Source organism: Stegastes partitus, unplaced genomic scaffold, assembly GCF_000690725.1.
Source record: "Stegastes partitus isolate 25-593 unplaced genomic scaffold, Stegastes_partitus-1.0.2 Scaffold633, whole genome shotgun sequence".
NCBI classification, from domain to species: Eukaryota; Metazoa; Chordata; class Actinopteri; family Pomacentridae; genus Stegastes; species Stegastes partitus.
The window spans coordinates 38,303-65,919 of record NW_007578364.1 but is presented as its reverse complement, the minus strand read 5'-3'; the positions used below and the strand labels follow the sequence as shown (position 1 = coordinate 65,919).

The 27,617-nt window shown below is 41.3% G+C and overlaps 3 protein-coding genes across 5 annotated transcripts in view; 1 reads left to right on the top strand and 2 right to left on the bottom strand.

The window, feature by feature from the left end:
• Positions 1-854: 854 nt before the first annotated feature.
• On the bottom strand, positions 855-13,617 carry LOC103363093 (CD81 antigen-like). Its single transcript, XM_008289695.1, has 8 exons — positions 13,396-13,617; positions 11,658-11,772; positions 4,749-4,846; positions 4,544-4,618; positions 4,334-4,447; positions 4,077-4,175; positions 1,798-1,881; positions 855-1,710 (listed from the first exon to the last, which is right to left on the bottom strand). Exons 1-8 carry the CDS (start codon positions 13,459-13,461, stop codon positions 1,645-1,647), a joined length of 717 nt encoding a protein of 238 aa, XP_008287917.1. The 5' UTR covers positions 13,462-13,617; the 3' UTR covers positions 855-1,644.
• A 1,762-nt stretch (positions 13,618-15,379) lies between these two features.
• kcnc1b (potassium voltage-gated channel, Shaw-related subfamily, member 1b) lies at positions 15,380-26,391 on the top strand. 3 transcript variants are annotated; one of them, XM_008289694.1, is made up of 4 exons: positions 15,380-15,952; positions 19,133-20,048; positions 20,688-20,861; positions 21,965-22,104. In XM_008289694.1, exons 1-4 carry the CDS (start codon positions 15,389-15,391, stop codon positions 22,102-22,104), a joined length of 1,794 nt encoding a protein of 597 aa, XP_008287916.1. In that variant the 5' UTR covers positions 15,380-15,388. The 3 variants fall into 3 exon arrangements, with proteins under 3 accessions (XP_008287916.1, XP_008287914.1, XP_008287915.1); XM_008289692.1 differs by lacking the exon at positions 21,965-22,104 and adding an exon at positions 24,669-26,391 and having other exon boundaries at positions 15,389-15,952; XM_008289693.1 differs by lacking the exon at positions 20,688-20,861 and having other exon boundaries at positions 15,389-15,952; positions 19,133-20,026; positions 21,940-22,104.
• Positions 26,392-26,393: 2 nt separating this feature from the next.
• The window catches only part of sergef (secretion regulating guanine nucleotide exchange factor), a 9,006-nt gene continuing 7,782 nt past the window's right edge, over positions 26,394-27,617 (bottom strand). The window contains exon 11 of the mRNA XM_008289691.1: positions 26,394-27,535. Coding sequence (XP_008287913.1) covers positions 27,342-27,535 — 194 coding nt within the window. The 3' untranslated portion in view covers positions 26,394-27,341. The remainder of the gene's footprint in view (positions 27,536-27,617) is intronic.

Below are 27,617 nucleotides of genomic sequence, written 5' to 3'. Positions count from 1 at the left end.
ATAATAAAACTAAAGAGATTTATTCGGAGGTTGACAAAGTTTCCTACTCAAAATGTCTCTGTTCTAGTCTTATATCCTAAAAATACAAGTAGAAACGTTTGAGCTCTGAGTCATCTTGAAGGAGATTTAAACTCCGTCACACGTGACATCATTGCATAAGTGCCGTGTCCTCTGATGAGAAAGTACACCTGTTGGCAGGACAAACATGTGCACTGGGTGTGTCCGTCGCCACACTGCCAGAAATACAAGTCAGATGAGTTTTTTTTTTTTTTACTGTAGTCAACGGCGCTGTTTATCGTGCTGAGTGAGCAAGAGCTGCCCTCACATCACAGTGCCTCCCTGTGGTTGACTCACAGCAAATACCGAAGGCCTGTGTGCCTTTAACAATAGTGAGCCATCATGAGTGAGCTGAAGGAATGAGATGGTTTAACAAAGAGGTTGATAATGGGCCTTTATGTATAATTAATCTCACAAGCTCGGTACAATATGTGAGGCTCTAGATAGCTATAGCTGAGTATTTGGATTGTATGAATGAAAGTTGTTTATTTATCTCCTTGCATCATCTGTGTAGCAGCGTGGGAGGAACGAGATGAGTCTAATGGGTGGTTACTAGGTAGCAAATATAAACCTATACAATGGATTCTGATGCACAAAGTATTTTTACTGTATTGATTTTTCTGTATTATCTGCCTCTTTTTTTTTCTTCAAAATACTCTCACGTTTGCCTCTTTAGGATTCTAAAATGACTCCTTTTATCTCTCTCCGACTGATCTTAAAGACTCGGAACTCCCTGTATGACGGAACATTGCTTCACCTTGTGGATCACGAACAAAAAAAGGCATGGAAATCAATGATACAAGAGTGGTGGCATAATTTATTAGTATTATTAAAACAGGTTGAGTCAGAGGACTCCTTGTCCTGTAGGAGGGGCGTTTCACAAGTTAACAAAGGTATAAGACAGCATGAGATGGTTCATCAGGGCACAAAGAAGAGACACGTAGAGGATTTTCCAGTCCCCTAAACACACCATGAGGCTTTTGCAGGAGCTTAGATTAGGAAATACAGGTGTAGCCTCCTCTCACATCTTCACAGGGAGGAGCTAATACGCGAGGAAGAGACTCGAGTTAGGGGAACGCTTTAGCATGAAAGCACCAACAGTCGACTAAAAAAAAACAACACTCACAGACTCCTCCTCCTGATAATTATTAGACAGATTTTCCTAGAGCGCTGAAACCCTGTGGCTTAAATAACACTGTCACACTGTGACGACATGCAACATAAACAATCAATCAGGGGATACACGGCCTCTCCTACGGGTTATTAACATATGACAAGTATATGTACAATTTATACATCCATAAAAACAGCATTAATGACAGCATACTGCATGTATAAAAGAGTCATACAAAGTGTTGTATGATAAATAAAAACAACATTTCACTGCTAGAAGCTAAATTATTGTCTAAAAATGAGTGATTAGCAATATAATTTTTTAAAAAAAAGGTATCATCTAATCTATAATAAATGGAGAAACGTCCATCCATCTCGTGCTAAAAGCTTAAAGAAGAGGAGCCGATGCATAGAAACATATAATAAAATATATCCAGTACAGGCTGATGTGGACCGTCGCTGCTTGCTGGACGCCTAGTAAACTCCAGGGCTGTTACGGATCCCACAACAGAGCACCATGGTGAAGATCATCTCAAAGATCTGAAAGGGACAAAGCAAAGAAAAATTGTTATGATGCCTGATAAAACCAGGAGTTTCAGGTAAATGCTGCCAATGTGTGACGCTCACCATGATGACAGCAACCACCAGCGCGGCCAGACCGATGAGGTAGAGCTTCTCCGAGAACAGCTCGATCAGTTTATCATGGCAGCTCTACAGGAGACAGAAGCAGGCATGAGGACGCTGACCTGTGATGGATGAGTTTGTACCGCTCACGATGCAGACACACTGGAATGGATTACATGTAACTGAGAGCCGGGTCTGCTGTCAAAACACGGTGCTGAATATCTGCTAAGTCTGACCGCACATTTGGGAATAATTAATTATGCAATAGGGCAACTGATAGCAACATAAATACTAGCTACAAATCTAAAAGGATAAAGGTTTTTGTCGAAGGCAAGTACTTAGGATGAGTACTGTGGTTAAGCACCGTGCTGCTGCAGCTGTGCATCTCTTGCAGTTCAAAGTGTTAGATACACATTTATTTTGGAAAATCGTGACAGTGTAGAGGTTAACCTTTTTCAGGACTTTCATGTTTCCATATGTAGAAGGTGTTTCGGGGTCCATTGGACCCCAAAAAAGAATATGTGCAAAATATTTGTTGGTATTCATTGTAGACTTTAATACTGTGTTAAATAAACTTTCTGAGAAGTTGACGTATTTTTGGTTCCAAATGCATGACAAATGTCCCTCTTTTTATATTTAAAAAAATCGTCAAAAAAACCAACAAAAAAACAATACCTGTCACCTAAACCAAAAGGCCTGGGGTCCTAAAGACCCCAAAAGTCCTGAATAGGGTTAAATATGAGTGGTGGTCAAAATTGCCAATTTCAATTTTAATAAATAACACTTAATGAACAACACTAACAATGGGACAAAACAGCAAATTAATCCAGAATTGCATCTCGGTCGTATTTACCAACACGAAAACTGAACTTAAAGGACCTGTGTGTTGGATTTAGTGGCATCTAGCAGTGATGTTGCTGGTTATGACAAAATCAATATCCCTCTTTCACCCTTGCTGAGGAAAATATTTATATTCAACATAAAAATGTGAAAGGCCCGCTTGGATATTTACATGGCGAGCTCAATGGAAGAGGCAAGAGGGTCCAGGTGTAGCCCTCAGACCTCCCTTGTCAGGCCTCTGTCAGATAGGTATTATCGCCCCCTGCTGGTCAGAGTATGTCCATTTTAATATGTGTTAGAAATATAAAAAACTAATTAATACTATTAAAATATTGTTTTCTATCATTGATATATTCATATGTATGAGTGATTTATCAGTCATACATATGAATATACAAGCGATAATTATGATCTCTGAAGTTCCAGTTTTTGTAAATTCCCAGATGGGGGATCAATATGGTTTATCTTATCCTTTGTAAAACATGCGTAAAATCAGATTTCAAAAAATGCAAATTCTAGTGAAGTTAAGTAACATTACTCCACTTTTTTTTTTTAGTTATTTACATGTGTAGCCACTTCATATATAAGAAGATTCAGCTACAGAACTTATTATCATAATTGATTTTCACCTCAGATTTGTTCAGAAACAGATTGTGGTGGATTACTGAGGTGAAATAAATGAAAGTTTAAGTAACCTTATGGACTTTGGCTCACAGAACAGGGGCCTCAGAAGGGGTTGGCTCCATTTCAGAGGAGAATGAGCTCCTTCGTAGATAGAGAGATAGATAAAGAGCTCATTTTAAACTAGTGAAAACACAGTGATTCCCAGTTACAGGTGATTACACACTAGTGAAAACATAATTACAAATACTATATTCCATTTTGTCTCTCTGTGTAGCCCTGTGATAGACTGGTGACCTGTCCAGGGTGTCACCTGCCTTCACCCTGAGTCGGCTGGGATAGACTCCAGCCCCCCATGATCCTAGTGAGGATTAAGTGGTGTATAGATGATGGATGGATATTCCATTTTTGCAGACACATCCTCCTAAATCCTACACACTGGTCCTTTAAGTAAAGATTATCATAAAAATAACACAATCTCTTAATAAAAAAAACAGCTGACATCAGTTTCCCTTTTGGCATCCACTCCTTTTCCCAACAGCACGGGTAAATCTGACTGTTTGTGTAATAATAATATGTTTAGATGCTGTAAGTGATCAAATAAAACTGCTTCTTAAAGGATAAAGACTGATGTCAAGTTCAAGTAGCAGTTTCATAAAACTGTAAATTTATATTTTTACCACTTTGTAAAGTTTCCACTGAAACACATTTTGGATGTCAGACAAAGCCAGTAAAAGTATTTCTTGTCAGGCATTGGGGCCAAAAACTAAATGGCCCACTCCTAAGTGTATATTATGATTTTTATGGAGAATTGAATGTACTTGAGATCTCAGGAAATCTTCTGCAGTCTTTTTAGGACACAAGGTGCCGGCGACTTGTTTGAAGAGAGGGGTGTCGTCTCCTTTACCACAGCAGTCGAGCTGGAGGCGAAACCAAAAGCAGCAAAGTTAGGTCTTTTAATCAGTAACACACAGACTCAAAATACATTTCCTTCCCTTATAATCACAAAACCAAACAGCTGGTCTTCTATCATCACACATCAGGGCCAAATGGAGTGCATTTTCTCATCATTACATACCGTGTTGTGGAAAACATCCAGCACCTTGATGGCACTGTCTTTACTGGGAGAGCCTGAGACGTCCACGGCCTTGATGTACGCTGAGTCATAGAAATTGATTAACTCTTTGGAGATCTGTGGATAATCAGGAAGTGGGTAAATTGCTTGAGATAAACAACAACAAACAGAAGAGGTTCACTGGAGCAGATGTGAAACATCAATGTGTCTTACAGTGTCCCTGTTCATGAAACCCCAGATTGCTGCAGCGACTTCACAGGCAAAGAGGATCACCAAGAAGAAGAAGAACTGCAGGAAAAAAATGAGAATATTTATTTCAACCTCAAAGGCTCCTAAAGATTAAAATAAATAAATCCATTTGTGTGGAAAGAGAGTTTCAGGGAGCAGAAGCTGCAAAGTCAAGAAGTGAGATACTCACCGCCCCCAGCAGACACTGAGACTCCTGAATGGCTCCGTAACATCCGAGAAAACCCACAAGCATCATCACAGCTCCAACAGCTATCAGTATGTAAACACCTGTAAACACGGAGAGAGTCGGAAACTGTCAATCAACAACTCTAAAAAATGCGGTTCGTCACGACAACATTGTGTCCTCGGCACCGCTAGGGGGCAGCAATGTCAGAGCTGTCAGTGATCCACACTCGGTAACAGACTTCCTGGATGTTTCTCCTGCTTTCTCAGTAAGATGACATGACAATATTAACATCCTGAAGATAAGAGCTCCCAGATCCTGTGTGAGAGAGGTGGAGGTGACTCCACACAGCTGCCAGGCAAGGAAATGCCTTCCAGACACCCCCAACCCCCACATACTCTCCCTGCACTGACCCCTGACCCAGAGCATTATTCTTCCCCAGGAAACAGTAGGCACCATGTGAACACACAGCATCCACCCACATATATATGAAAAAAATAGACTGAAAGTTCAATCCCCGTGTTTTTTCTTTAAAATTTTCTTTTTTTTGGCCATTAATCATGGCGATGACAAAAACACTACTTCCACTATTTATTTTATTTGGCAAACAGAAGTGTGCAACAGCCTCCAGTGAGTGGTCCGCTGCAGGAAAAGTCAATGAATGGCAATAAAGCTCCAGTTACAGCAGTGGCCTGGTGTTAGGTTTTCTGCAGCTTAAAGGGAAATGCACTGAAGAGTTTGAAAAATCACTAATGCACTCTCATTAAGAAAAATACAAGTATCAAAAGTAGTCACCATGCTGAATCATCACTTTCAGAGTTATTAGTCAGAGTATTCAATGATTAGTCTACTAATGTGTGATAATATGGAAGATGTTCAAGCTGGTCGATGTGGCTTTAAAATGTAAACAATACTAATGATTAGTAATTGAGCAGACCAGCAAGTGATATACATTTGGAATAAAAATGTAAAACATTTGTATCAATATTATTACAACCTCCAACAGACTACTGTTGAAATGCCTTTGTTTATTTATGCTTTACATTTGTTTAATTAAAATAAACTTTTCTACATGTATCCTTCAGTGTTGAAGGGTGATTACTTGTGACGTGTAACCTCATCTGACAAAAAATAAGACAAGAAAAAACAGAGAGAGCCAGCCAAAGAGCCAAAACACAGCTTTTTTTGGTTATTTTTTTGGCCTTTTTTGCCTTTATTTTAGAGTGCAGTTGAGAGAGAGACAGGAAAGTGGGGGAGAAGAAGAATGGGGAAGGACCTGCGGAAAAGGGCCATGAGCAGGATTCAAACTCATGACCTCCACGTCAGGGACTACGGCCCCTGTACATGGAACGCCAGCTCAACCAGATGAGCTATAGCGACGCCCCACAATGCATTTTTAAAAATCAGAAATCATTTTAAAAATATACCAATAATCAGAAAAATGCTTCATATCAGATCTGATAATCAGCCAGGCCAATAATCAGTTGACTCCTGACGGTTATTGTAGGCACTAAAATCTGAAGTAATATATGTATATTTTATAAACTCAGAATTGGTATTGTACAAATGTATTGATTTTTTTGCAAAGCAACTTCAAGAATTTTTACTGCACAGTATTTCATTTCACTTCACATGGGACTCAAGAGGTGCAGAACTATAAAGTAGCATAAAATACTGCAGTGTAAGGTTTGTACGTCAGTAGATGGACTTAGTTACTTTCCAGCACATTTATGTTTTTGAAAAATGTTGTTTGAATGTGCGTATCCTGTATAAGTAGGTTAAAAAACACTAATTCCTCTTATCGGGTCTTTGTTTTCATCAGAGGGATCACAGGAAGGGCTGCTGCAGCAGAGATTAGAGGCTGTGTGGCTGCGCTTGAACAGTTATAGTGAATAGAAATGATCTGCATAAATGAAACGCTTGAAGGAGAGTTTGATGAATTCCGTCCATCCACACTTTAACTACAACCCTAAACTGTAACACCTAAACTAAGTGAAAACCTGCATTTGTTTTGTACTTACAGTTAAAACATTTCAAAGGCATGCATCAAACTTTACATCAGCGCGACAGCCAATACTAACATTTCAGAACAGATTTTTAAATATTACCAAAACACATGATACATATATGACATGCAATGAATTATTATATATATTAAACCAGTAGTTCATCACGTTTCAGATGTAATCCGTTAGCAGCTGAGATTTCTGCAGTAATTTTTTTCCATGGAGGTTCCAAGAGGTCAAACTATTTCACCAAGCAGTGAAGATTAGGCCAGTGAAAAGAAAACCAAAAATAAAGTGCTTTACGATAAAATAAATGCCAAATTAGACAAATAGTGAAAACAGATGATTCAAACAAATAAATAAGATCCTAAACAAGATAAAACTGTCCACAGTAGTCAAGTTAAGTATTTTTATACCGCACATTTAAAACATTTGTTGCGTCATAGCCCCTTCCAGCAAAAAAGATTGTAACTGGCATTAAGAAAGTCACCTAACAAGTCTTAGTATTAGAGCTGAGACCCTATCGTGTTATTTACAGTGTGATCTGAGTAATTCACATATTTGGGTTTGAACCCTACAAAAATGATATCAATACTACATCAGCTGATAATACATATTAGAACTAACAACTGTCATATTGTAGTTGTTGGAGAATAATGATGGAGAATAACTTAACTAATGTAAAAATATAGCTAAGGTCTTATAGAAACATAAAACTACTGATTGTAACTATTATAAACATCAAGGCTGGATGATAGAGCATAATTATTTATTGATATTAACCTAAAGAGTTTAGAGCTAAAGATTTGACCTTAATAAAATATGCATGAAATATTTATACACAAATGTGTGTCACAGCTCTTTCTTTCTTACCTCATTAATCACCATAACCTTCAGAGGGAGGCCGACTCTGAGGCTGGGAACTACAGGACGAAGCTGAATAACAGCATGTAACAAAGTGTGGTGGTACTTTCACTTCAGTAAAATACACCAATACGTCATCTGCCGTTGCTTTTAGAGAGACAGTCTGGGAACAGTCTTTTTCTGGGTTTTCTATTCCTGCACACACACGCAAACAAAGCCCACAGAGCCTCTGACAGAGGAGTCTGAAAGAGAAGGACAGTAGGAGACTCTGACTGTGCTGCTTCTGCCGCCCTCCAACACCTCACACTGTACCTCATTTATCACGCACAGCCATTCCCCATCCTTACATCTACACCCTCCCTGTCTGCGCTCAACACCTCCCCCTTTCTCTTTCAGGACTTGGGTGTTTTTGTTGTACTGAGAAACGGCTACCAGGGCCAGTAACCCGGCAATGCGGCAAAGCAGACATTATTTCCACTGCCTACCATTACTATGACAACACCCTTTGAGGTTTGAAGGCTATTGAGACTTTAAGGGAGACAGGCAATTTTATACCCCCGGGGAAGTTCATTTATTTCTTGTCTGCCAGTGTAATCTCCAGAGGGGGGGAAAAAAAGGAGGTGAAGACCAGCTAAAAGCCCCACTTGCACTTTTCCCTTTGCTTCTCATCCAGTATTTAGAAAGAAAAATGGCAGGAGCGGTGACGCCATGTCCGCGCTGTCGGAGCTTCACACCGGTAAACTTGGATGAACCCAGTCATACTGTACGCCGGTGGATCAACGCTGAGATGAGAATTAATCATTAAAAAGGCCCCACGGAAAAACATTTCCTCGGAAAGACGGTGGAACAAAAGGGGTCAGAGAAGTATGCAGTGGATCTCTGACTGTCTCCCTGCAGTGTGGTAATGTTACACAATATGCTGTGACCAACCTGACGGTAGCCTCGAAATTATTCAGGAACAACTCAAGCGGCACTAGTTTGGAGGAATAGTTTGAGGAACATTTTGAGTTAAAAAAAAATCTATCTGGCCAGTAAATGTGAAGCTGGTGCTGGGAGACAGTTGGCTAAGTCCAGTGGTGGAATGTAAATATATATATTTACACAAGCACTGGACTTAGAATTTGAACTGCTTGCACTTTATTTGAGTCTTTTCATTACATACCACTTTCTACTTTCGACTCCACAACAGCTCAGAGGGAAAAATTGCACGTTTTACTTCACAACAATTAAAACTTCTGAGTTTAAATACATATATTTACCCAACAGTTTGCACAGTACAACTGTCATGTTCAGTTCATTAATCAGTTAGTGAAATGGCAGAAAATTTTAAAAATCATTTACCAGCAACTCATAGTATTTTCAGAATGTTTACTGAATAAATCACTTGATTAATTGAGAAAACAATCAGAAAATTCCATAATAAAAATAATCATTACTTGTAGTTTATAGTTTAAAATGAGCTTCATCTTAACTAACTCCGACAGTAAAATTCTGCTTTTACATTCATACGTGATATATAACAGTATAACAGTCACAGGGTCTACATTGAGTACTTTTACTTCCAATACTCTGATACTTTCATTTTTTTCCTAATAGTAGTTTTACAGTATGATACCAGTACTTAAGATTGGGATGTGACTACTTCCTTCACCACTGGCCCAAATAAAGTCTAGAAACAGATGGAAGCAGTCAGTAGGTTACAAAAACCACCAACCAGCACCTCTAAAGCTCAATAATTAACTTGTGATGTGATTTAGTTTGTCTCACTGTACAAAACACTCAACAGTTTGTGAGCTTTGGAGGTATTAAGGGGCAAAGAAAGCATTTTATTTGCTGTTTACTATTAAGATTTATTTAAATTTTAAGTGATCAGAGAAGTTTAAAGAGGAACTGTCTTTTTGGTAGAACTGCTGTAAATTCACACACAGCTGAAATGTGGCAGGGGAAAAAAAAAGATGTAAATGATGGTGTAATATTTAAAAATGTGTTGTTTCTTAGAAGTTTCTCCTATGTCTTTATGTGAAAAATACACCTGAATAGATTCCAGATAAAGCGAGTGGAGTTAGAAAAATAAAGATTCATCAGTACTGGCTATTAAAAGTATGAAGCTGGAGATAGCAACCTGTTAGCTTAGCATAAAGGCAATCAAACTTTCAGGACCTTTACAGTATGTATGTGTTAACTGGTGAGTTTCAAAGGTGGTTGTACACAACTTTTGTTAATTTTGGACCGAGCCAGGCTAACCCTTTCCTCCCTTTTAAAGTCTTAATGCTAAGCTAAGCTAAGCATCTCCTGGCTACATTTTCAATTTCAAACTTACAAACATGAGAGTGATATCAATCGTCTCATGTAAGCAAGAACATCTATAATCGCATGTTCCAGAAACGTTGAACTACATATTACACTGTGAGGAGCTGCAGCACCGACCAGACTGCTGACAAACTGCCACCAATAATGATTTCAGGCACTGCTGCAGAGGTAGGAGCATGTGTATTTTCAGTCTTACATAAATACCACTTTGGTGAGCCAGCACGCTAAAAACATCCACTCGAAACTCTAATTTGAGGGATAATGTGCAGATGTACAAGCTTATTTGAATTATGCAAGGGCGTATGTTCAAGGGAGCAGAAAAAGAAAAAAAAGAAACAATCCCTTGATCTCGCCTGGGTGGGCCTCTCATGCCGCCCTGCCTTTAAAATCACGAGTGCGCCCTTCCTCTATAAAAAGCATGGGTTCGCCTTCGCTCTGTATACTTACTGAGGAGTAAGTATGGGAGAGCAGCAGAAGCCCAAATGTAAATTAATGGGCTCACTAGAGTTCACCACCACAACAAACCAAGATGATGGACCTTTGAAATGTTTAAATCATATCATGCATTGTAGGTTTTCGGGCCAATCTGTGGACGGCTCGGGGCACATGATGATAACTTATGATTTCGGTTCATGTCCTGGGCACAACCTGGGACACACAAGCCCGCTTCTGTGATTTGGATGAAACTACGGGAGCTTTGCGAAGCTACACAGAGACCACGTTGCACCGCATTAGTGCAGAAACTCCAGACAATTCCTGAGGATCAAACACTTTGAAGTGTGAGCGACAGAAGGCACATGACGGCTTTATTTGTGCTCACAGACCGAGCCCACATGTGTCTCAACATCTGGCTGAAACATCTGGACTCTCTTCTCAAAGAACTCTCAAAGCAGGGATTTGTTGTAATAAACATGTAGATCTAATTTAGAGATCATCTCCTACTGCACAGGTCATCACTGAGAGAACGACAGCAGAGTAACAACAGCGAGGTGTCGACTCTGACCGTGCGTCTCTTAAGTCATATTGCGGACTTGCGCAGGTCCTGTTTCCTGGTCTTTTGTTAGAGGGCATGGTGCACCTACTATTTCTGGACATCACTCACAGCTGAGTGTGAAAGACGGATGAAATAGTAAACTTTCATTCCTGTGTTAACAGGGAACTTTTCAACATGTGGACAGTGAGGAATGAGGACAGAAACACCACAAAGTAAGACAGTAGTCTTTCAAGGAAGGAAAAAGTTGGGACACAAGACAACCACTGAGCAAGCAGTTATAAAAGTAGTCTTAAAATAAATGCCTATTTTGTGAAGACTATAATCCATCTCTGTTGAAACTGTGACAGAGATGAGGTATTTGACATTTATGGTATTTTTTGAGTCCATTCGTTGTCAGACTTTGTTATATTATAGGATGCTGTGCATACTAACAAGAGGCCACTACAGTTGGTGGACGTTTAGCATTGAAGCACGAACATTCCAAGTTGCCCCACCTTTGAAATCTAGCGACACAATCATGACAATATTCTACCTATTGTTGTCAAGAACTGCTTTACAAACTGAATGTATTAATAAAATGATGATGATGATGATGATGATGATTAGGAAGAAACTTTTGCTAAAAAAAATTGACGACCAACTCAAAACATTCAGATTTACATCAGTTCTGTGTGGAGAAACAATGATTTTTTTTTGTGTGTAATTCAAAAACTGGAGAGGCAGGTCTTGGTGTGTACTCACTGATGTAGAAGGTACCCGGTGCCTGGTGGCCTTCAAACTGAAGTATGAGGAGGTTGCTGGTTTGACTGTCATGGCGAAGCCACAGGGCCACTCCTAAGATCACACCTCCAGCCAGCTGTCCCAAAGAGAAAGAAGGTTTTAATTATTCTCTCTTGTGCGTACTTTGATGAAACCTGTAGGAAGATCAGAGCCACTTACGTGTCTGAAATGTTAGCGTGAATATTAAAACAAGCCTGAAGTCATCAATTTTTAAGACTTTTTAAAAAGGCCCATCAAGGGTTTTTTTTTTTTTTTTAAAATCTAACAGTAACAGAGAATAACGACATCTGTGACATCTGGCACAACACAAAGCCCGACTTTCCTAAGATCAAATCATTGTCCAGACCTTCCTGCTGATCTCTCTCTGTCTCCCTGTCTAGCTGTGGTGTGAGGCAATGACCTGTCTGCTGTCTTTTGGGATAACAGAGGACATCCTGACACCTTGGTGACCTGCGGCACAGACCGTGCCCTCACGACATTGTTCAGCGCTAACTCATCAACTTTGTTATTCTTCTGATTTCTATTCTAGTCTATTTCTGAGTAAGAAGAAATACCCTGACGAGTGTTATCACGTAGAAGCTGATAAAGCATAAGCATCAAATGTAGTTGCAGGTTATTGTTCACATGCCACTTTCAGTGTTTATATCAAGATATCAGCTCTTTTTTTTCTGCCCTGGCTGCTCTCCATTGTTCTCAAAGAAACAGGAAACCGAATCCTCGACGTGAAAAATAGCAAAATGAGGAAGAGAGGACTCAGAGTTTTCACAATGACAGGCGCAGCAGCAAAACCAACAGAGGAAACATTCAATCAAAAGCGGCGTGTCCAGGATATGGTGACTATGTGCTCATCTAAAAAAAGACGGCAGATCTGTACGGACAAATCACATGGAAATTCACAAACAAGTGATCAATTCTGCAAGGCCAAGCAGCGACCACACAAAGTGAATGACACATGTGCAGGAAGTCTGAGGGGATGTAATGAAGCGTAGAAGCCATACAGCTCCATTAGGAGTCTGCCTAATGGCTCCTTTTACTGAAGTAACTTTCAGAAAACAAGACAGACTTGAGAGAAGTTCAGTTCACAGAGTGAATCACAATAAATTCATATCAATAAAGTGCATCATCAGAAGTGGTGAACGTTTGAGGTTCAAAGGCAACACATTCTACAGTCTGACCATGTAGAAACAAAGAAAGGAAAACAGCTTTACCCTCCCCCCCAAAAAAACTCTGTTCAATGTGTTTTTGGGTTCTTTTAAACAGCAAGGAATCATCCAGCAGCAACCAGGAACAAATCAGAGCTTTCCTGTCTGGAGTTAATTCAGTGAAATGCTGGATCTGAAGCAGAATTAATCTACAGAAGACTTAAAAAAGTACAGTCCCAGTGAGAAGCTGAGGAAGCCCACCCAGCCACCTTGCACTGGTGCTCGGCCAAGCTGAAAGTAAGTGTTGATGAAGGGAAAGAGCATTTTGAAACTCCTGCCTGACCAAGGTTTTGTGCGCCTTGCCTGTGTGCGTCTTTCTCTCAGACAGATCAGCATGATTAATACAGCAGAGCAGGGCGGGAAACGACTCCAGGGTTAGATCATTTATGAACTTTAAGCAACACAGATGTGTGAATGCGCAGCTGTTAGTCAGGAAAAAAAAGGAAAGGAGGAAAAAGGCACAGATCCAACTTAAGAGTAAAACGTGTTCAACTCACCCAGAAAATAAAATTAAAGAAGAATAACATATATTTAATGCATTTCGTGCAGCCCGCAACAGCCATGTTCTTGTCGGCTCGTCCTTTTTCTTTTTGCGCAAATCAGTCTGTGTGAGAGCAGTAAAAACCTCCTGGGATCACAGAGGACGACTCAGTTCATTCAGCCAGTTGGGGTATAAGCGTCTATACAGCAAACTCCTCCTTTATAATCAAGAGTGAAAACCGAGACGGAGAACTGCCCACCAGCAGAGGAGGAGAGGGAACAACAAGCTCCCCATCTACAAGAAACACTTCACCTCCGCTGATTTTAGAATGTATTTGGATAAGCGGAAATGTAGGAAACATCATGACCAAGATAGAAAGAGCGAGTCTCCATTTGCCTAATAATCATCTTTAAACATCAAAAAACGCAGTAGGCAACACTAAATATAGTCATTTTGTTAAGTATGTCAGCCTATTTCATGAAAAATGTGTAAAATAAGCAGCAAACCAGAAATCCATCATCCTAGATCCTGATAAAAAACACCATAACCTACACGTTCTTTACATCACGAACCTGCGATTGTTACCACACATAATTGTCACACACGACACCTAAAATGTACCAGACAATAAAACTTCTTTGCTGCGACCAACTGCGCCCTCTGCCGACACATCAAACGCAGGTAGAGGCCTCGTTGGCTAATTATTACCCACGATCGAGTGCAGCACGCACGGAGTTGCGCACACATTAAACTCTCTCTCAGCTCTTTGTGTGTTGAAAACATCTTCGTGTCACACCTGTAGCTCGTCAACAATCCAGACCGCAGCCAGGACTTGTTACATCCGTGAATCATTGACTCATGAAGCTGTAAGAATTTGATCACGGTGCTTTTGATGTGATGGGCGGATCTGCGCGTTCATGTCTCCAGGGTCGCACCTTCTCCAGCCAGCTGTGCGTAAAGATGATGAGCCCCCCTCCTCCTCCCCGACTCCTCCAGCTGTGCCATAAACCTCCGAGCGAAACAGAGTGACAGAGACAGAGAAGAAATTATTAGGCAGCTAATTTCAACAGTTTTAATTTGGGGGGTTTGACAGCGTGTTTTTTAACAAATGCGAGGTCCTCCACTGGGCATGCTCCATCTGATCTGAGAGGAGCGCTGGGCTGAATAACAGGCAGTTTGGGCGTTTTTTGTGAGGAGGTTTTGTCGCCCTCTCATCTCTGATTTTTTTTTTCTTTATTTGCTGATAATAACAGCACCAGGAAGAAGATCTGTCCTCCCTTCAGGCAGACTAGGGATGTGTTCTTCTCAGCTGTGCGTGCTTGACGGGGGAAAGTGTCTGTGCTGAGACAAAGAGCTGCTGTTTGGCGGCGGCGTGTCGTTGAGCGCAGAGAGGGAGAGCTGAGTGTGAAGGAGGTGAGTCTGTAGGCAGCAGCAGCAGAAGGACTGAGCCGCCAAGAGTCTCCATCAGAAAAGCTGCCGGCCAGGCGCTGTCCGCTCAGCACCACCGCAGTCACCTTGCTGTGAAAGTCATAAACCTGCTCAGGACTGATCTGATCAATTTGCGCAACCTGGTGAGGCCAATGAGCCGGATTTATTCTGCTGCCGGGGGGGAAACTGCCAGCGTTTGTGTCCTTTTTATCTCGACATCTTGGATTTACCGACTATGTGACGTCCATTCTTAATGTGATGCCATTGGCTGCAATCATTTTGGATTTCGAGTCTATACCTTCCAGCGAGTCCGGCAGCTGTAAGACTTTACGATCCTCGCAGTTCTGCGTGGCAGGTGTTCTTTGAAAATACAGGGTTTTTAGAGGGAGGGGTAGCCTGATGCGCGTCCAACACTCCTGATTTCTTTCACACTTGGTGAGAAACGACAGGTTGCTTTGCGCGCCGCTTCCCTTATGTAATTGTTTCCGTCGGTGTGATCACTTGTGTGCATGGCTGCACGCTGCACCTAGACTTACCTTTGCGATGAAGGGAACTTATTGGAGAAATGCCTAAGGGACGCAATGGGCCTGAGCGACGACAAGGATCGCATTGTGATAAACGTGGGAGGGATCAGACATCAGACATACCGCAGCACCCTGCGCACTCTACCTGGCACTCGCTTGTCCTGGCTGGCCGAGCCTGATGCACCCAACCACTTTGACTATGATGCCAAGATCGAGGAATTTTTCTTCGACCGCCACCCTGGCGTTTTTGCACATATCCTTAATTATTACAGGACAGGTAAGCTGCACTGCCCGGCTGATGTCTGCGGGCCGCTCTATGAGGAGGAACTGGCCTTCTGGGGCATTGATGAGACAGACGTGGAGCCATGCTGCTGGATGACCTATCGCCAGCACCGGGAGGCTGAGGAGGCTCTTGATAGTTTCGGCGGGGGGGGCCTGTTAGACCTGGGGAACGATGATCAGGAGCCTGAGCAGGAGCACGCTGAGGATGATGTGGATGAGATGACAAGGAGGCTGGCACAGGGAGACTCTCCTGATACCAGGAGTGGAAGCCTGTGGAGCCGGTGGCAGAAGCGTGTGTGGGCTCTGTTTGAGGACCCTTACTCCTCTAAATATGCAAGGGTGAGTGTCTTTTGTTTCTTCTCTTTTACTTACTGGACTCTAAAGACCTAATGAATGAGCACATTGAGTCATAAATACTCTGAAATGTTCGATCCACAAAGTCAAAGCTGCATGGATGAAAGAAAGATGGATGGGTCTGGGAGGTACAGAAAGGCTTTTGATGACCTTGAAATTGCACTCCCAGGGGGTCTGCAAGGCAGGTCGATACGAGTGCACGAGGAAGGAGGAGGGGGAGAAAAATGCAGCAGCCTCATGTGTAAAAAACGTTTACATGCAAATCATTACTGCCACCTTCCTCTGTCAGAGGGTAAAGATTCTCACAGGTCTTTGGATTGGACACAAGGATCCCTGAGCAGGCTGGTTAAATAGGTCAGCTACACATTAGGAAACCAGATCTTTGGCACCACCAGAAGTATTGTGGCAGACGTCCAGACGAAAAATTAGGTTGCTGCTGGAGGTGACATTTTTTTTGTTGGTCTTTGTTGTGGGCAGTTTTCCATCTGGGCCCAATGCCTCTCATTGGTGACGATGACATAACTTTTACACCTTGTGATTTTTTAGTTTGACCACTGACCCCTACAAAGACCGCTGTGCTGCACGCTGCTTTAACAGCTGTAGCAGCCTGATTGCTGTAATTAGCCATTAGGTCCCATCCGGCAGGAGTAAAGTGTATTGACATGTTCCCACTCTGAGAGCAAGCATTAAGGAAAGCAGCGTAACCCCTCTCACACACTCCCAAATCGCACCTCTTTTTTTTTAATGAAGGAAGAAATTCCCCAATCGGAAAACTCAGATGTGGCCTACATTTCACAGAGCGTGACAAAAGCAGAGCAATGATTGACAGAACTCCACCAAGACTGGCAAGAAGATTAATTAGAAGTGAGCGTCAGAGTTAATTACAGACTCTATTCACAGTGGATACATCAGTGGAAAACCCTTGTCAATGCAGATCACTGTAGGCCGGTGGTTTGTCGGTCAACGGTGAGAATTAGCCAATAAGAAGCAAACAATTCGCCCGTCACCCTCCCTCTAGGGCCACACTGTTCCCAACTGTCACAAAGACACATAATTTAGGAGGTGGTCTGATAAGATGCAGCGTTTGTTTAACAGTGTGAAGGGTGGGATGTTGAGAGGGCTCAGCCAGTCTGTGTGTTAGGAGGCATCAGTGGGGAAAGTGGCTTATAAGAATGAGGCTTTGGCAGTGATGATAAAGTTTGGTTTTTATCTTTCTTGACAGTGTCAGATGCTTAAAAGGATTTATTGTCTGGATTCATCAAATAATAAGTAAAAAAAAAAAAATGGTGATAAATGTCCATCTGAAGTTCCTGATTGTTTTGTCTGATTAACAATCCAAAAACTTCCCCAAAGAAATTCAGTTTACAATCGTGGAAAACTAAGAAAACTAGCAGCTGGTGGTGTTACTCCAATCTGTGTTGTTTGCTGAGGTCAGTGTTTGCAGTGTGGCTGAGTTGGATTGTATTATTGTCTAAGGAGTACTTGTTATTTTGTACAGTACATACTGTAGAGGGGGTGGACAAAACAACAATATTATGCAATCCGATAAAGCACCACCACTTAATAATGCCTGAAAACTGCCACAAAGTCCATGTTACACCATATCAACAAAAGCTGAATATTATTAGCCTGACAAATGTATATTTTTACATAATTTTGTATTTAATTGCGTCTTCTGTTCACATTCTATTTAAACGTTTAAAAGATGGAAAATTTATACAGAGTTTGAACACGAAGCCATTTATGCTGTTTGCTATGTTTGAGTGTGTGAACTGCACTGATGCAGTTTTAAATAATGAAGTTTGAACTCTAAGACCTGTGATGCTGTCTCTGAACAAAGACAGTGGCCCTGCTGACAGGTCCGTGCTCTGGAGTAAACACATACTTTATCCCTGGGCCATCATTTTAAGATGGACGGGAGGCAGACATTCATGAGCGCCAGCTATTTCCTCGGCACAATGCAATGAATTGCCATTGATGAGATGTTATGATGAGGGCCTGTTTTCCGTTTCGTGCTGCATGCCTCCCTTAGTGACACACCGTGAACGGACTTGACTGACAAGGACGCAGTGTTTCTCTTGCCCAGTGGGACACCTAGAAGACTTCAAGCCCAGACCTGCCCATGTCCAACTTACATCCTCCCTGATGTCATTCATTACTCCTCCCTGCTGCTTAACAGTTCTGTGCATTAGTTTGAGATGTACTACACAGCCTCACTTAAAGACATATCCATGCATGAACGAACTGCTATCGATTCAACGTTCACAATTTATAGGATGATTAAGTAGCTGTTCGCTCTTCCTGTCCAATCTTCTGTCCACCGTCTCTGATCTACTGCCTTCAGATTTACATTGAAGATAAAGCGTTTCTTTTTATTCTCTCCCCTGAAACTACAGCAAAGGGCATAAGCGGTAACACATAGTGTAAGCCAGTACAGTGAGATGAGAGGAAGACAACAAGAAGACAGGCAATACCCAGGGGAGAATACTGTATCTGTTACACCCATGTAGTATGCATCAGAAATAACAGAACCTAAATGTGATGAAATGTGATCATCTAATCAATACACAACGTTGCCTAAAGTACTCTTCTGCCATTAAGGGAAATATAGGTTTCTCATGAGAGTCGCTCCTCTGCCCAGCGAGCCTCTAAGCTCACTGATTCCCTAGAGTTGATCATCTGGACAGTTATGACCTTGTGTAGGGAAGGCCTACAGTAGCAACGGTGCTGAAAGGAAGAGCCCCAGCTAAATTTAGTCAAGGGGGTTGACACTAATGTCCCATCTGCTGCTGCTGCTGCTGCCGGCTCTTGACAATTCTACATGTAGCGTACCCTTGAAAATACCATGACCTTGAGACACAGCAGAGGGAAGAGAAGGAGGAACAGCAAGCTTGCATTGATTGTCCCTTTCATGATCACTCTTCAGAGTGGAGACACATAGGGAGCAGAGAGAAACGGGGCTGGGCTGTCAATGCCACTGTCACCGTCAAACCAGGTGCCATTGTCTGAGAAAATAGATTGAATTGCATTGTGTCTTGCTAAGAATGGCTGCAAGGCCATCAAGCTTGATTACTCTGCATGTATTACTGTGCTCATTCTCCTCTCCGTCCTTTTCCTCTCTCTCCTCCTATTTCTTTGTCTGCACCTTGTACATCTCCTGATCAGTGGGTGGCTCTGGCCTCGCTGTTCTTTATTCTGGTGTCCATCACCACCTTCTGTCTGGAGACTCACGAGGCCTTCAACCCCATCATCAACCGCACTGAGGTGGAGCTGGTGGACAATGTCACAGTGGAGAGCACCTACCAGGAGACCGAGACTGCGGCCTACCTCACCTACATCGAAGGCGTCTGTGTGGTGTGGTTCACGTTTGAATTTCTAATGCGAATAACTTTCTGCCCAAATAAGTTTGATTTCATTCGGAACGCCCTGAACATCATCGACTTTGTGGCCATCCTGCCCTTCTACCTGGAGGTGGGCCTCAGCGGGCTCTCTTCCAAGGCAGCTAAGGACGTGCTGGGTTTCCTGAGAGTGGTTCGCTTTGTGCGGATCCTGCGTATCTTCAAGCTGACCCGTCACTTTGTGGGGCTGAGGGTGCTGGGCCACACGCTGAGGGCCAGCACCAACGAGTTCCTGCTCCTCATCATCTTCCTTGCTCTTGGTGTCCTTATCTTTGCTACTATGATCTACTACGCTGAACGGATTGGCGCTAACCCCAACGACCCACGAGCCAGCGAGCACACGCACTTCAAGAACATCCCGATTGGATTCTGGTGGGCGGTGGTGACCATGACGACCCTCGGCTATGGAGACATGTACCCTCAGACGACCTCCGGTATGCTGGTTGGAGCTCTGTGCGCCCTGGCAGGTGTGCTGACCATCGCCATGCCCGTCCCTGTGATTGTCAACAACTTTGGAATGTATTACTCCCTGGCCATGGCAAAACAGAAACTACCAAAGAAAAAAAATAGGCATATCCCTCGGGCACCCCAACCAGGTTCTCCTAACTTCTGTAAGGCAAGCATCACATCTCAGCATCCGAGCCCCATTGCCCATGACGACGTTTTCGAGATAAAATTTCAAGGTAAGAAACACACACGCCGCAATAAACTGTTACCTCATTACTTTGGTGTCCTGAAGCAACATGTCACTATTCAGCTGTCTCACTGTTTGTCTGCTCCCACACTTCAATCAGCTGCTGATTCAGGCACAAAATTAAACAAATGAGTTTCCCATTGCAAACAATCAATAAAATATGTAATGAAAAGCACATTTGACTCCGGATAGGAAAGTCGAGAGATTGAGGCAGACCGTGAGTAATCTTGCTATTGATTTTGCACTTCTTAATGCAGTGATTCACTCCTCCTCTCTCTCTTAAGACTAACTGAGAGTATGTATTTGCAATGTTAAGAACAATGTAAGTAGATGTTGGAGTCACCTGATGCCCCTCCAGTGCAAAGATATATTGACCTTTGATCCGGTTTGTGCTCAAACACACATAAAACAACAGAGCTTCAAACGGAGCATCCACAAAGGAGTACAAGGTAAACATTAGACAGCAGCTTTTCAGCTAGTACTACTGTGCAAGTTAATCCCTATGCGCATTAATGTGTATAGTAGGATATATTAAAAAATGTAGTGCTTAAGTAAAAAGAAAAAAAAAAAAGCTGGTATATGAATCCAGATTTCTTTGGTTTTGTTTTCTTTATGGTTTTCTTTTAAGATTCCAAGCTTAACGGTGAGGCAGCTAACGCAGCTCTGGCCAATGAAGATTGCCCTCACATAGACCAGGCCATATCTCCGGAGGAAATCTTCAGCCCCAGCGAGAGAGAGCGGCCCTGCTTCCTGGTCACGACTGCTGAACGCCCCAACCACACAGGGGGCAGAGTGAGGAGGGGTACGTACAGTAACAGCCAATCACAGGCCCCCCTGAGACACTGACACCCTGTAGACCGTAGACAGGACACGCTCCCTTTTGCCTCTTTGCTGAGCGTTACACCTCAGTTTTTCACAGGCACACACACTAGCGCACACACACACACACACACACATGCACAAACATACACGTTAACACACAACGACAAACCTCATATTACAACTTTCACACACTTTCACAGCAGCTGCTTCTCCTCAATCATCCTGCTGGGAATTGTATATATATATTTTCCAACTCACAGAAAAAACACATTGTTAAGGCCAAGCACAATCACCACAAATGTCGAGAATAATTGTCCACATCTACATAATATATTTTTTGATACCATGCATAATGTAATGCCCCTATTTATTTACCAGTGAGAAAGCTATTTTCGAGATTTATATGATCTAGATTGTGTTGTCTTACATGCCTAAGAAAGTATTTATGTGCTACGCGTGTACCATGTATGTATATGTGTTTTAATGATAAATACCATGCGGGATCCTGACTTATGAGTACATTTGCTCTTGACCATAACGGTGCATGAAATGTCTTGCTGATGGGTGCTATCAGTATGGTGAAGGAGCACAACACAAATGGAGGAAGCCTAACGTTGGATACTGTTCTTCAGATTTCAAGTCAAATTTTAATTTACTGATTTCTACTCCTTATGAAATGGGTTTAAATCCCCTATTTTTTAAAAACAATTTGATATTAATCTTCAAAACATTCCTCTAAGAAAGTCCTGTAAGTCTCCAGCTGTGTGCAGTAAACGGCCCACAGTGTGAAATTCTACCTGTAGCTGAAAATACATTCCCTGCCTGAGGTGCCTACCTTTCTGAGTCTTTTACAGTGTTATACTCCGAACCATTCCAGTACCACCCGGTGCATGCTGTTGTACTCCTGATGCACTCAATGCATGGAGAATAATAATCTGTCTCAAGTCTGTGTTGACCTGTTTCTTTGGAGACAAAAACAAGAAAGCAACAGGTGTAGTATTACCAGTGAGGAACACCAAAAACATTTTGTCATGGATTTAGTGCTGCAGTGTACTCAGAACGTTCTCTGTTTTTCAACTGAAGGTTATGAAAAGCCTTGGAGCCTTAACAGCATGTCTGGCATGAGCGGGGATGCCTCTGGAGTGTCCTCAGTGTCCGCCCTGCCCTGCAGCCCACCCTGTCTAATGCAGCACTCACATTCTCCCATCCCATCCATTATGTAGCATGGTTGAGTAGCAGACACAATGCCATTGGAAGGCCAGTCCACACTCCTCCTTCTTATCTTTCCTGTCAGATTTTGTTTTGACACTTGCCTTCGCTCCTGCATATATTTTTTTTTTCTTCATTTTTGTTTCTTTATTTCTCTGGAAAACTGTATCTTTACTGTGCTTATACTCAAGCTTCCCAAGTGTTCTCCTTGGGTGTGTCATCATATCCTAGACTAGAAAACATTGGCACATGCCACTCTGCATGGGTCACCTCAGTTGCAGACGAAGCACTGTTCTACTTCTACCACAGGCTAACCCCACTCTTTTCCTTGTGTTTACATCATTGCCTGTTGCTCTGTTGCTTTTGATCTCTCATACTCTTCTGCCAATAACTTTTATCCCATTTGCTTTTTACAATTTTGTGAAAGATTTTTTCATAAGATGTAACCCCTGCTAATAATATGCTGGACATTAACAATACAAGGCTTTTAAACATATCCAACAGCTGTTAAGAGAACTCCTCTTAAGTGCTTTGTACGTTGCAAAGTAGAGACGTTATCATTCTGAAAGTGCAATCCAGACAAGACTCAATGTTACCTGAGTGGCCATTAAAAAAAATACATATATTTGAACATGATGTTCATGATGTCCAATGCAATATGGAGATGATGACAATTCTTATGATACCAGTGATGAACACATCTAATGTTAACAGAACTAAAACTGTCTGTTCATTTGCATGAACTGCATGAGAAATTATGTTCAACAAGAAGCTAACTGTATCACAGTACCTGTAAGAAAAAAAAAAAAAAAAAGAAGAAGAACATTTTCTTTCAAAAGCTTCTAAAGCTTTGTCATTTTTATGCATTTTGAGACAGCTTTACAAGAGACTCAGTCATAGCAGAGATTTTTATGTAGCTGCCATTCTTTGCCTTTCCCCAAATTCATATATTTATTTTCTTGTATTTATTTGACTGGGGCCTCCGACTAAAATAGCGTGATTTAACTTGAACAATTTGTCATAAAGCCAACTGATGCTGTTATGAGCATAGATAGTTTTTATACAAATATATTTACTGGTAGTTTTTAAACAGTATCAATAGACTGCAGCAACTTCTATTACTGCTGTGCTGCTAAATTAAGGCAGGACTCATTAATTATGAAACAACGGTGCCTTCATACCTGGTGAGGCAAAGTAAAAGTGAGTAATAAATTGACATGATATTACGTAAGTGTTCCCAGTGTAGCATCATTACACTTTATACCATGCTCATAACAGTGTAACAAAAGCTTTATTTTACAAGGTGCACTTTGTTCCTTTTGCACCACCCTTAATCATGGTAGAAAAAAAAAAACCCTCTTGGTTATTGTTGATACACCACTGAACTCAGAGTAGGATTTAACCTTTAGAGGGATACATAGCACCAAGCAAAAAAAAAAAAAAGTACGAAAAAATGAATATACCGACATATTAGTCCCCATCTTTTTGTACAATAAAGCACAAAATATTACTAAAGGGGACCAGGCAACTACAGAGCCAAAATATATTAAGTTATGACCAACCAGAGATGTCACAATGACTTCTACAGCATGTATGTCTATTGATTTAAGACATCAATACTGTTACTGTTACATGTATTGATACTGTCCCAATAATTATGCACAAGTTTTTCAGGGCACTTTAACAAATTTTATGTTGACCAATCAGAAATGTTAATTTCTAGAAGAAGATATAGTGCAGTAATTATAGCAAACTCATCTAAGTTTTGTTTTTATTCTGAATGAGCAGAGTTTTACATTTTGAGTCATGTCTCTTGTGGTAATTAATGGACGTTATATATTTCAAAAAAAAAAAAAAAAAAAACTTGTGAAGATTTGATGTGAAGAGATGCAGGTGAATTATATGCTCATGCAATTCAAGTGAGGGGGGAAAAAAAAAAAGTACAATACCACGTAGTGTGGGATGTGGGTCTACTTGGGGAAAGGTAAATGCATGTATTTTACATTTATGCAACAGAAAAGTATTAAAATAAAATATGTAAATATAAGTCCTTGCATGAAATAAATTTTATACACAACGAGCGTTTAGACTCCGTTTTTATTCAACAGCACATGCATACATACATCTTTCCTTTCCCACTAGCTTACGGCTAGTGTTTTCAACTGCTGTTTGACCCTCTGCCTACCTGTGTCCGGGTCAAAGAGAGCGTTAAAGAAATGAGGTGACTGTGAGAGCATGACGCAAAGTATACAAACGCATGACAATGACTGAACTACTGTACATCAACCTGTAAAACGCAGCATGACCGGGCATGTTTATTAACCGACTCAGAGTCCAACCTCTGCACACAGACAGTACATTGGTGTCTGACGCCTTGGCTAAGCATGGGAATTACATGGTAAACCCCACTCGTTTACCATGAGGAACTAACGGAGCACATTTTCTTTACTCTCCAAGCTAGTGTCATTTCACCTCTTCCCGCGCCGCAGAGGTATCCATCACCGCCACATCATTTCCACCATTATACATAATTTGTGTAATAATTTATTTTTGTTATTGTTTTTTTATATGTTTATAGAGACCCAACGACAGCACCGGAGCAGACAACCAACAGAGTCAGTTTGTGTTATGAACCATGGTGTACCAACCACTATGTGTATGACCCATAATGGCCCATCACCCACCTGATAGTGCTGTAGCATTGTTGTGTGTATTAGTATTTTTAAATGGTGTGACAGTGACAACCTGTACATCACAAACTCAGCATAGATGTAGCACTGAGAAAGTTTTGTTGTCAAGCCTTATGTAGCTCAGTATCTGTGACTGGTTACTGTGTTGTAATTTGTGTGCCTATTTTCGGTGTGTGCCAGTGCTGTAAATACGCTTTTTATGTGTGCTCAAGTTGTGTGTACCAATGTTTTTGAGTGATCATCAAATATCTGTGTGCTTCTTCTGTTGAAAGAAAAAAAAATGTTGCTCCGATTTCAATCCCACCCCCCCCTTCAGCAAAAACCTGTCACTCCCGTCCCGTCAGCCAGACTCAACAGTTGAGAGCAAGTCGATAACTTTGCACTGTCATGGTCACATCTTTGTAGACTTTTGCACTGTTTTGCACCAGTGAACTTTTAACATTTCTTTGATATGTTTTCAGGCATCAGAGAGATAACATCCACAAAAAGAAATGGAAAAAAGAGTCATGCTTTAAAAAAAACACAACAAAAAAAAAACACAACAAAAAAAAAACAACACCACTCTTACCTTGTATTAATGAGGCATTAAAATGGCAAGCTGTGCTGTTAAGAATGGTAAATAATAAGTCCGAAAATCTAATGAAGGGTTGTTTAGAAAGAAATAACAGATACTTAACAATAATTGAATGTCGATCTTCATATTCAGTTGTACTTTGATTAACAAAGACAGCTGATATATAAATACATTATTTCATATCACACCTCAGGCATTGTCAGTTTTCTGTAGTACTTTAGTTTCGTATTAATAGTTTGACAATCATGTAGAATTGGATTTTTTCTCTTTTTCTGCACACATGTAAATTGGTATATTAGTATGTAATACTAAGTAATGCCAAACCATTATCACCATCACACTGGACAAGTGCCTATGTTATATAAATTGTTCTTACCATTCAGGAGTATATCGCTTAAACAACACATTGACCTAATGCACATTTATTTTAAATTAGCCATAAGTCACTAGCCATCGAAAAGAAGCATCAGTTCTGAACTCAAAAGCACACAATAAGGACCCCCTTACGGATCAGCATCTAAAGGCAAGCAATGAGCATTACCTAGTTAAAAACCGAAAGGAAAAACCACTGAGGACAAAGCATAGATTCATTGTTTGTGTGGAAAAGTTAGTGAGAAGGGACCAACTTTTTACCAAACAACTGCAAACACACTGCCAACAACTCGCCGAGATCTGCGTGCAGTCAGGTACAGCAGATCTGAATCTGCCTACAGAGCTGAGCAAAAGCAGAAGGGGTACAGTGTGCTGGTCTATATCCGACACGGAATTAAATAAAAAATAACAACAATAAAACAGCAGCTGTTATCGTGAAACGGGAATCAACAAGGCAAATAAGAGGCAACTACTGCGTGCCGTTTAGTGAGATTTCAGAGTGTGTGTTTCGAACACCGTGCATTTTGTGGTTAGTTATCTCAGTAAGGTGTTCAGTGATCGTTTTTGATTGGTTTGTTGTTTAGGGATTTTTTGTGTCTTTTTTGACCAATACAGTTCAGACTTGTACAATAAATAGTGATAAATAAAAAAAACACAGAAATGATCATTTTTCAGTGAGTGTTGATTTATTTATTTTTTCAAACTAACCCAGTTTAAAGTACTTTAATTTAACTTTCATTAATGCATAATTTTGATGCCATAGAGACTTTTCACATATTATTTGCATAAAACACAATAATAAAATAAGAAACTTAAATAAAATCTAAATATAAGGCAGACATGTGGCATTGTGAGTCTTGCCCTTGCCTTTGACCAAGGCGTTGGCTTGAGAACTGCAGGTGTTGCTCAGGTGCTGCACTGCGGCTGTCTGCTGCTTATGAATATGTAGGTTGAGTCCAATGCAGCGGAAGAGTTTCCTCCCAGAGGGACTAATGAAGTACGAAAATGGTGCAAAGGACACAAACACAGCATCAAAGAATATGACAAGAACATAAATACGTGACGGACAGTTGTAAAACAAAAAACATACTGTCCTGTCTGTGTAAGTGATAAATCACAAGATGACAGAGATTTTCACTACAAAGCGCAGAGATTGATTACATTGTGACACTCAAGATCACGGCAATAAACCAAGTGACATGAGAAGATGGAGCTATAGCACAAGTCCAGCCCATCCCTCACATGATCCATAACTGCTTCATTCAGGAAGACAAGCATGGCAGGCGGACCAGCAGCCATCGGCACGCCCACGTCCTGCAAAGCCATTGCTCCTATCATGTCCATCAAAATGATGGCCTCTGTCACATGAAACATAACTCAGCCTGTGTCCAAACACACAAGAGCATTTATGACAACGGCAGTTTGAAGTGTGACATGTTCAAGTAGCTCAGGTAGCCTCATAAAAGGTGAAAGTTACTGTATGGTTAAGGGCACTTAAAATGATCAGATCTTGGCTTTACAAGCCCAAAAACAGAAATGTGTTAAATCCCCAATCATTCTTTTTTTTCAATATAGTCTCTGATTGTCATGCTCAATAAATGTTGCTGCTCCAGTGCTACTCAAGTGAAGTCGGTGGTGAGTTTTGTCTTGAGCCAGTCGATGCTGCACACACTGCCATGGAGTGCCCGGCTCCGCAGCCAATGAGAAGAGGCTTTAGACCAGGAACGAGTTGTGGATGAAAGACGTCGGCCTGTGAACCGTCTCCACACATCCCATGTTCATTCCAGCCCCATGAGAGGAGACAGCCCCCTGAAAAGGAGAGGGGTCATGGGTCAGAGACGCTGACAGGAGAGAGACGGGGCTGCACCGCCGTACAAAGCAGGCTAAAATT

Coding starts and splice junctions, on each gene's coding strand:
- LOC103363093 (XM_008289695.1), bottom strand. CDS start 13,461: ATGGCTGTTGCGGGCTGCACGAAATGCATTAAATATATGTTATTCTTC. Junction 4,619..4,748: donor CTCAGTGTCTGCTGGGGGCG/GTGAGTATCTCA, acceptor TTTTTCCTGCAG/TTCTTCTTCTTCTTGGTGAT. Junction 4,176..4,333: donor TGGATGTTTTCCACAACACG/GTATGTAATGAT, acceptor TTTCGCCTCCAG/CTCGACTGCTGTGGTAAAGG.
- kcnc1b (XM_008289694.1), top strand. CDS start 15,389: ATGGGCCTGAGCGACGACAAGGATCGCATTGTGATAAACGTGGGAGGG. Junction 15,953..19,132: donor ACTCCTCTAAATATGCAAGG/GTGAGTGTCTTT, acceptor TCTCCTGATCAG/TGGGTGGCTCTGGCCTCGCT. Junction 20,049..20,687: donor TTTCGAGATAAAATTTCAAG/GTAAGAAACACA, acceptor TTTTCTTTTAAG/ATTCCAAGCTTAACGGTGAG.